We start from the raw sequence: 10336 nt of genomic DNA, 5'->3' as shown, positions 1-10336 counted from the left end.
CCTTTTTTTTTAAAAAAAAAAAAAAAAAAAAAAAAAAAAAAAATCACATGATCCAACTCTGCTAGGAACTGTCTTTAGTTTTTCATCTTTTTCATGATTTTCTTTCATTTTCTTTAATTGTGATGTGTCATTCTCCTAGTTCAGGTATGACTAGTACATTTTGAATCCTGATACATATAATGCAATACTCAAAATCATGATGTGACCATACAAAAAAGGTGTAAAAATTAGAAGTAAAGTTTGAGCTTAAATATTCACAATTGAAGTATTTACGACAAGTTCACCTGAAAGCAAGGCAAACCTTTAATGTCTTCTTCAGTCACAAAGAGCCATCTATCGTAATAGGAAACATATGCTACGTTGTTATTTTAATCATATACCAGTAAGTGGAAAACTAGACAGAATGGAGCAGAAATGGACTTTTACTTTTGGATATTTTCATCTTCACTCAGATTCCTCAGTCTTTCCTGCAATGCACTGCAAATATAATTATGAAACATGAGTTTTCATTTGTGATTCAAAGTATAGAAACTAATAACAGAATAAATATGCAACCTTATCTTATCTTCTAATCTACGCTCTTCAAAAGAAAGGTTTTCAACATCCACCTGCAGAATAGGTACACTCTCAAATTATCTGTATACAGGATAGGTTCTAGATAGAGTCATTATTAGACATTCCAGTAAATAGTTGTACAAGGGAAAACTAGGCATTTCTTTAAAATAATGGTTAAAAAAAAAAATCCATGATCTTGAAACCCAAAGACAGTAGTCAGAGCCACAAACCTGCAACATAGCAGTATCATTATCCACATTTCCTGGACTTTGGGCATTGAATCCCCTAAACAAATATTGAATAGATTCTAAATAAACCATATGTTTCAACTTCTTACGAAATTTTCAATTTAACAAACTAAATGAAAGAATTGGACCAACACATCAATTGATACATTACTTCCAACATATTATGTTTTTCAGCTTCTTTTCTATGAGACCTATGCCTTCCAAAACATTTGTAATGTCATATATTCTCCTTTTCTGCACCTGTGTCATGAATATTTCATATTAGTCACCGCTAAACAGAAAACCAAAGTTTAAGTATCTATAAATTTTACCTTCAAAGTTTCTGCAGCTTTGTTTAAGTCAAGAATGCCATCCCTTGCTTGCTTAATTAAATTGATGAATTTTTTTGTCAGAAGACCTAAAAGTTTCAGAATTCTTTTAAACACCATTGATTTGACAAGAAAATGCACATTGATGTAGGTTGGACAGAATGGATACTATTATATTAGCAAGAATTGCAAAGTTACCTAAAGAACTGTCATGTCGGCAGTTTCCAGCGGGGGTAAGAGGAGAATAAGTGCCTGATATTTGAGAAAACTAATCAATAATAGTCATGCTGCTTTAATATTCATCAAAGGATCATACAATTTAAATTGAGAAATTCTTTAAGAGATAATTGGGATAAAAAGAATGTACCCCATAACATCCCACAAAGAAAAACAGGATTTAAATAATAACCACTTTACGTTCAGTGACAATTTAAAACAAAGTTACTAATCACAACTATCAACCTAAAAATATAAAACGCACATAAAATTTCTTACTAGTGTCTGAGATAGGTGTTCCAGGCCCAGACGTAGCTCTTCTTGGAGTCTTTGCCTTATTGTACACCCTTCCGCCTTTTGCAGATACAGGTGTCTGTACAAAACTTAGAGCATCTTTTGAAGAACTCTGATCATGAATGCAGTCACTAGATTCAACCACATGGTTATACATGGCCCCCTTCTGTTTTGGTTTCTGAAAAAAAATATCAAAGGTAGGCAATTATAGAATTTAGAAGCAAATAAAAAATTTGAAGATAATTTTTAAATACAGCAAAGAAGGATCGCCTGAGTTATGTGTAAAAAAGAAGTACATAATACAATTTGCATGATAGTTGAAACTCAACTAAACTAAAGTAACCATTATTGAGGATGCAAACCAAATTGTCGCAATCCTTATAATCCTTCAAATCATGTAATTTATCATGTATCTACTTGGTGGTTAGTTTTCTGTAGAAAAGATTAGATTTACGTCTATCCTTTAGTTTAATTTATATTTACCACGAGATATGTCTATCTGTGAAATTAATTTGTAAGATCGTCATAACATCCATATAAAAAAAACTTCTCATGCATATAACCAATTGAAAAGGGGGGAAATAAGAATCCTTTGCTTATTTGCATACAACCATAATACTATGCCCTACAAAAACAATCGTTAGAATTCAAATGATAGAGACGTACAGAAAGAAAAAATAATAGGGGGGGGGGGCGGTGGAATATAGCGATATGCATGCAATTGAAATGGAAACTAAGAGATCACAACAGAATAACTATTCTCTGTAAATAGACACTTAAAAGGTCAGCAGGACTATCCTTCCAAGATAAACTAAAACTCTAATCAACAGCAATATTATACAATTAAATGATCACAATGGTGAGCATTGTGCAAACAATTGCACCAACATGCATTATTGCATACTTCATGCCCCTACAAGGCCGCTTCAATTGATTTAATAATTTAGCAAATAATGTTATGCAGCAGGCAAAGTTTGTGGGTCCTGCTACAGATTCAAATACATTTATGTGCCATAAACTTGGGTTTTTCGGTTAACCATGTTGAAATATCATCACTAGCCCAATAGAGTCAAGCCCAATAATTGTACTAGCCCAATAGAGTCAAGCCTAATTGTACGAGCCCAGTATATTTATTTTAGTAGAGATTTTAGGAGAAAGAGATGTAGATATTTTAGGAGAAAGATTCAATTTGTTAGGTCTAGATTCAAATCGGTTAGGTCTAGATTTAGATTGGTTAAATATAGATTGTTTACTCTTAGTATAAATACCCCCACCCTACCTAGGTTATTCATCCAAGAAATCTAAAAACAATAAAAAGCAGAAGTATTCTACAGAGTGTCTTGTATTCTCTTCTCGATTGGTCTTAATAAAGAGAGCGAGTGTTTCCCACAGTGAGTTGTGTTCAACATTTGGTATCAGAGCGAGGTTAGTGTAGGTTATCTGATCTCTTGGAATCCTTAGTATGCTCTGTGGTTGCAGCTCTGCCTGATCTTCCACATCAGAAACGATTTCTTGAGATTAGTGGTGAGTGAGTTTCTTTTGTGTCGTGAGAAGTCTGTGACTCTGCAAGTCTTGTGTCAAAAGAACTTGTTTGGTATTACTGAGGTATGGCCAACACGATGAGTGATTTCCAAATCGTTGGAGGAATTAAGAAACTCAACAACAACAACTACAACACGTGGGCAACATGCATGATGTCCTATTTACAAGGACAGGATCTTTGGGAGATCGTTGGCGGGTGTGAAACTACGCCGCCAGAGGAGGATTCTAACGACGCCTTGCGCAAATGGAGAATCAAAGCAGGCAAAGCAATGTTTGCCTTGAAGACCACCATCGGAGAAGAGATGTTAGAACATATTTGGGATGACAAGACACCGAAAGAAGCATGGGACACATTCGTGATGTTGTTCTCAAAGAAGAATGATACGAGACTACAACTTCTGGAGAATGAGTTGTTGTCAATTTCACAACGTGATATGACGATTGCTCAGTACTTCCACAAGGTCAAATCGATCTGTCGGGAGATTACTGAACTAGACCCAAAGTCCGCCATTGTAGAATCTCGAATGAAGAGGATTATAATCCACGGATTGCGACCAGAATATCGAAGCTTCATTGCTGCTGTACAAGGATGGCCCACTCAACCATCACTGGTAGAGTTCGAAAATTTGTTAGCCAGCCAAGAAGCCATGGCTAAACAAATGGGAGGCTTCACGTTGAAGGGTGAAGAAGCACTCTACACGAGTGAAAGTCAGAGCAATAATAGGCCGTCTACCAGACGTGGATACAATGGTGACAAAAGAAGAAGCCACCAAGGGATTGCACAACCTGAGAGAGCTCAGAAGAACGACAACAAGAGTTTTCAAAGAACGAGATTTGGTGGTATTTGCTATAACTGCGGGAAAAAGGGCCATATGTCTAGAGATTGTTGGTCCAGGAAAAAGACCATTGAAAACAATGTGGCAATATCCAAAAAGAAGATAGAAGATGAATGGGATGCAGAGGTACTATGTCCCATAGAAGAAGACGAGCTAGCACTCATGGCGACAATGGAAGACCATATCAACTATGAGAATGACTGGATCGTTGATTCAGGATGTTCAAATCACATGACTGGCGATCAGAGAAAATTGCAAGACAAGAAAGAGTACAAAGGAAGTCGTATGGTACGTACAGCAAATAACACACAGTTATCAATTGCTCAAATCGGCAATACGACAATCATGCCTGGCAATAAGTCTGATACAGTGTCGCTACATAATGTTTATCATGTACCGGGTATAAAGAAGAACTTGTTGTCAGTGTCACAACTAACAACATCAGGAAGCTATGTCTTGTTTGGGCCAGAAGATGTAAAAGTTTATCAAGATGTTAAGATAATAGGAAAGCCGACGATAGAAGGACGAAGAGTGGAGTCTGTCTACGTTCTATCTGCAGAGTCTGCCTATGTTGACAAGACCCGAAAGAATGAGACGACAGATCTATGGCATGCAAGATTGGGACATATTAGCTACCATAAGTTGAAGCTGATTATGGAGAAATCTATGCTCAAAGGTCTACCACAACTGGAAGTCAAAACAGACGTTGTCTGCGCTGGATGTCAGTATGGTAAAGCTCATCAATTACCATACAAAGAGTCAAGTTTCAAAGCAAAGAAACCATTAGAGTTAGTTCACTCTGATTTGTTCGGCCCAGTCAAACAAGCATCGATCAGCGGAATGCGGTATATGGTGACATTTATTGACGACTACTCAAGATATGTGTGGATTTTCTTTATGAAAGAAAAGTCTGACACGTTCTCAAAGTTTCAAGAATTCAAGATGATGGTCGAAGGAGAAGTAGGAGCGAAGATTCGTTGTCTACGTTCAGACAATGGCGGAGAATACACGTCAGATGAGTTCGATCAATATTTACACGAGTGTGGGATACGACGTCAATTTACATGTGCCAACACGCCACAACAAAATGGTGTAGCAGAAAGAAAGAATCGACACCTTGCAGAAACCTGTCGAAGCATGTTACACGCAAAGAACGTTCCAGGAAGATTTTGGGCTGAAGCTATGCGAACTGCTGCCCATGTGATCAACAAGCTTCCTCAACCAAAGCTAGGGTTCGTCTCACCATTTGAGATACTATGGGATATGAAACCTACAATTAGTTACTTCCGAGTATTTGGCTGTGTTTGCTATGTATTTGTGCCTGACCATCTACGTAGCAAGTTTGACAAGAAAGCAGTCAAGTGTGTATTTGTTGGATACGACAATCAAAGAAAAGGATGGAGGTGCTGTGATCCAACAAGTGGAAAATACTATACATCAAGAGATGTAGTTTTTGATGAAGCATCTACATGGTGGTCCTCGGAGAAGAAAGTCTTATCAGATTCAAACATTGAAGAAATTCTACAACAGAAGCTGGGGGAGCAAACTACACAAATTCAATCAAATTTCGATGCATCTGAAAATCCAAGCGACATTGATATTGACAAGCAGGAGGTGACTCAATCAAGCGAATCTGATAAAAATGAAACAACACATCAACAACTTAGGCGATCAAATAGAATCCGAAGGCCAAATCCTAAGTATGCAAATGCAGCTATTGTAGAAGATAGAGTTTACGAACCAGAGACATATGAAGAAGCATCACAAAACTCGGTTTGGCAGAAAGCGATGGAGGAAGAAATTATAGCCTTGGAGCATAATCAAACTTGGGAACTAGTGCCAAGACTAGGAGATATCAAACCCGTCTCTTGCAAGTGGGTCTATAAAATAAAGCGTCGACCGGATGGATCAATCGAGAGATACAAGGCTCGACTCGTGGCTCGAGGATTTTCTCAACAATATGGACTAGATTATGATGAAACATTCAGTCCAGTGGCAAAGATTACTACCGTACGAGTTCTGCTAGCACTCGCAGCAAGTAAAGATTGGAAACTGTGGCAAATGGATGTGAAGAATGCCTTCTTGCACGGAGAGCTAGACAGGGAGATTTATATGAACCAACCAAAGGGATTTGAGAGTGCAGCTAATCCTAATTATGTATGCAAGCTTAGAAAAGCTCTTTATGGACTGAAACAAGCACCGAGAGCTTGGTATGGTAAGATTGCTGAATTTCTTACCCAAAGTGGTTATTCAGTTGCGCATGCAGACTCAAGCCTATTCATCAAAGAAAGAGAAGGAAATTTGACAATTGTGTTGGTCTACGTGGACGATTTGATTATCACCGGGGACGATGAAAGAGAAATTTATCAAACAAGAGAAAATTTATCAATACGCTTTCAGATGAAAGAGCTAGGAGAGCTTAAACACTTCTTAGGCCTAGAAGTTGATCGCACAGATGAAGGACTGTTTCTCTGCCAACAAAAGTATACCAGAGACATGCTTCAGAAGTTCAACATGTTAGAGTGCAAGCAAGTTTCAACACCGATGGAGATAAATGCCAAGATTTGTGCACATGAAGGCAAAGAGTTGAACGATGAAACAACGTACCGACAACTAGTAGGTAGTCTTATCTACCTAACTTTAACTCGACCTGATATCTCGTATGCAGTTGGGGTTATGAGTCGATACATGCAAAGTCCAAAGAAGCCTCATCTGGATGCAGCTCGACGGATCTTGAGATATATCAAAGGTACAATCGACTATGGTCTTTTGTACAAAAGAAGCAAAGACTGCAAGCTAGTTGGATACTGTGATGCTGACTATGCAGGAGACCACGATACTCGGAGGTCAACCACTGGGTATGTGTTCAAGTTTGGTTCGGGAACAATTTCTTGGTGTAGCAAGAGACAACCAACAGTATCATTATCAACTACAGAAGCAGAGTATAGAGCAGCGGCTGGAGCAGCCCAGGAAAGTACATGGCTAAAACTCTTGATGGAAGATTTGCACCAGAAAATTGACTATCCAATATCACTTCTTTGCGACAACCAATCTGCGATTCGCCTTGCAGAAAATCCAGTGTTTCATGCTAGAACAAAGCATGTGGAGGTGCACTACCATTTCATTAGAGAGAAGGTCCTAAAGGAAGAAATTGAGATGCAGCAGATCAAGACAGATGACCAAGTGGCAGACTTGTTTACAAAAGGGTTGAATACTAGCAAACATGAGAGCTTTCGCTGTCAGCTCAACATGATGCAGCGAATGAGGACTAGTGCTGAGGGGGAGTGTTGAAATATCATCACTAGCCCAATAGAGTCAAGCCCAATAATTGTACTAGCCCAATAGAGTCAAGCCTAATTGTACGAGCCCAGTATATTTATTTTAGTAGAGATTTTAGGAGAAAGAGATGTAGATATTTTAGGAGAAAGATTCAATTTGTTAGGTCTAGATTCAAATCGGTTAGGTCTAGATTTAGATTGGTTAAATATAGATTGTTTACTCTTAGTATAAATACCCCCACCCTACCTAGGTTATTCATCCAAGAAATCTAAAAACAATAAAAAGCAGAAGTATTCTACAGAGTGTCTTGTATTCTCTTCTCGATTGGTCTTAATAAAGAGAGCGAGTGTTTCCCACAGTGAGTTGTGTTCAACAAACCATGTAACACTAGCTATCAATGATTTACACCTAAGAACAAAAGATGATAACTACATAACCATCTAGTTATTGAAAATCATTGTGAAAAGTATTTACATACAGTTGGATCAAGGTCAATGGGGTAACTAAAATTCAGTTTTTTGACAAGAAATCTCAACATGAAATTTAAAGCATCCTCATGTCTCAATAGCAGCAACTCAAGAAAAAATAATCTGGCATCTTGTAGAAATTTATTAAGGAAAGAAAGAAAGAAAAGACATCCTACTTCCAGAGCCTAGGAGATTACATAAACATCCTTAAGTTGGCATGAACAGAAGAACTCGTATTACACAGAACTTCATAGACCACACAACAAATCAAATCCCATAAAAACAGGAAAAGTATAATCCAATCCTTGGAAGAGCCCCTTATTCATTTTCAATCAAAGGTCTTCCAAGATGGGCCGCACGGGGTAGACCACAAAACTACATTGTAGAAAGGCTATTGACTTAGGCAAACCAATTTTCAAGCCCAAAGCAAACTCATGAGCTTTGACAATTCCGGAACGATTATACAATCCCCAAATTAAATTTAAACCAACAATTCTGACATATTTTGTGTGATTAATGTATGTTACATTATTAAATCTCATGTATGTAACACACATTCTTAATTAGGACATAAAAATTATTGTTAGTATACCTTAGTATCTAATCTATTAACAACATGCGATACAAATTATCTATTGATGTTTAATGTGCAAAACATAAATGAATAGTTCTTATAACAAGCATAAGGGTGAAGACAGAGAAATCTAACTTCAAATTTTCTTCGATAAGTAAGAAAGACTTGTTCACCAACATTCGGAACCCCCAACTAAAATAACCTTCCACACGTGCACTCGCCAGCACAGGGCATAGGGTAAAGAAAAACGTGTACGCAATGATCCACCACGATGAGAAATTCAAAAATTTCGATCGACTCAGACTGTGGCTAATACACGAATTGAAACACCTTGAAGGCTTCATAAAAGTACAATTCTAAAGACAAAATCATCAGACAGTGTAGAAATAATTTAAAACGTACAAGCAGAGACAACCGAGGTGCAATGTTACAGGAATCCCCATACGGTTCGAAAAGCAACAAGAAACAAGGAAGCAACAGTCAATTATGCAGAAATGCAGAAGAGAGACAAGTCAATAAACAAATTGCAGCACTCACAAGAGGTTTAACGACGATAGCATCAGGTTGTTGATCAAGAGCATTGGAAGAACCACCGCCAAAGTGGTAATAGTCACCCGGAGGAACGAACGGCGGCCTAGACAACTCGAAAGCAAGCTGCCGCTTGAGAGGCGGGAGGATCTGAGCAGGTTGGGAGTGCGGCAGTGGCTCCGACCTGTTCGGAGCTCGAGAGCCGCCGCCACGCATGGAGAATCCAAAGGACAAGAGAGGTGAAACACAGTGGATTTGGAGAAGGAAGATGGAAATGGCATGAAAGTTGAGAAGCTGAGGAAGAAGAAGAAGAAGAAGAAGAATATAGGGTTGTGGGATCAAAATGGAACCAAAGGTGAGGAGGGAAATTTGTGCTGGATGGATGTGGAGGGAAGTGAATTTGTAACTATTTGCATTTTGGCCCTTGGGATCCACTTATATTGCATAATAACCCAAACAATACTTCTGTAACTATTTGCATTTTGGCCCTTGGAAACCATCCATATTAAATAATAATCCAAAAATTACATTATTTTCTTTCTTTCTTTTTCTTGTCTTCTTTTTAGAAACTAAGATTTTCAAATTAAAATGTGAAAATGAGACCAATTTTAAAAATTAATAAAATTTTCATTTTCAAAGTCGAATCATATCATCCTAAAATAAAATGTGAATTAAATGTCTCTCGACCAGAAATATCCATCTACCTTGCAAAATCGATATTTTTAATTTAACTTGTGTGATAATAAAGGCGAGAGTAGGAGAGGTTTCTCCCTTATATTCCTTGTACTTGCCCCTATTATGCCCGCACCAAATGTTGACATTATATTTATATTTTTGTTGTAGATAAAATATTATAAAAACCATTTAAATAATAATTAATTGTTTTTATTTATATAATATTAATAAATGGATCATAAGGCTCAGTATTTCTATCAAATTGATATATCTATCATTCATATTCTTATGTTTACTTATATTATATATAGGTTATATTTTGGGTAAATAAAAAAGAAAGAAAAAAAACACAATTTTGCCATTTATAATAAAATACCCTTCAACTTTGTCGGACCAACTTTGTCTAAACAAAATATTTATGAATTTTGAAAAAAAACACATTTAAACAAAATAAAAAAAAATCAAAAAATCAAAAAATTATATGTTAGTTTTGTATTAAAATAGTTAACTTTTTGTTTAAAAAATAACGTTATTTTTGTTTAAGTTTTATAATAAAAAAAAACCTAAAAAACACTTTTAAACTAAAAAAAAACAAAAAAAATGTATACAAAAAATATAGATGTATTTCTTTTTATTAATTTGGCATTTACAATATTACCATTGACAGTCAAAATCATATTTAAATGCATAATTTCATACTTAATTCAAACGATTAGTTATCGTCGTGGTGTGTGTCTCGCATACATTAACTTTATGTTGAACATTATAACTCATTCATATTTAAATAAATAAATAAAAAAAAAAAAAAAAAAAA

The 10336-nt window shown here is 36.5% G+C and overlaps 1 protein-coding gene across 2 annotated transcripts in view; it reads right to left on the bottom strand.

Moving 5' to 3' along the window:
- The window catches only part of LOC111471127 (transcription factor E2FA-like), a 12285-nt gene extending 3029 nt beyond the window's left edge, over nt 1–9256 (bottom strand). The window contains exons 1-9 of one of the 2 annotated variants that reach the window (XM_023116814.1): nt 8857–9256; nt 1607–1799; nt 1310–1363; nt 1115–1200; nt 955–1043; nt 786–840; nt 556–608; nt 427–477; nt 285–333 (exon numbers count right to left, since the gene is read on the bottom strand). In XM_023116814.1, coding sequence (XP_022972582.1) covers nt 285–333; nt 427–477; nt 556–608; nt 786–840; nt 955–1043; nt 1115–1200; nt 1310–1363; nt 1607–1799; nt 8857–9063 — 837 coding nt within the window. In that variant the 5' untranslated portion in view covers nt 9064–9256. The remainder of the gene's footprint in view (nt 1–284; nt 334–426; nt 478–555; nt 609–785; nt 841–954; nt 1044–1114; nt 1201–1309; nt 1364–1606; nt 1800–8856) is intronic. The other variant, XM_023116815.1, reaches the window with a different exon arrangement.
- Nucleotides 9257–10336: the final 1080 nt, after the last annotated feature.

This window comes from Cucurbita maxima, unplaced genomic scaffold (assembly GCF_002738345.1).
Source record: "Cucurbita maxima cultivar Rimu unplaced genomic scaffold, Cmax_1.0 Cma_Scf00049, whole genome shotgun sequence".
Lineage (NCBI taxonomy): Eukaryota > Viridiplantae > Streptophyta > Magnoliopsida > Cucurbitales > Cucurbitaceae > Cucurbita > Cucurbita maxima.
Note: the sequence above shows the minus strand (reverse complement) of the source record. Positions and strands in the feature narration are given on the sequence as shown.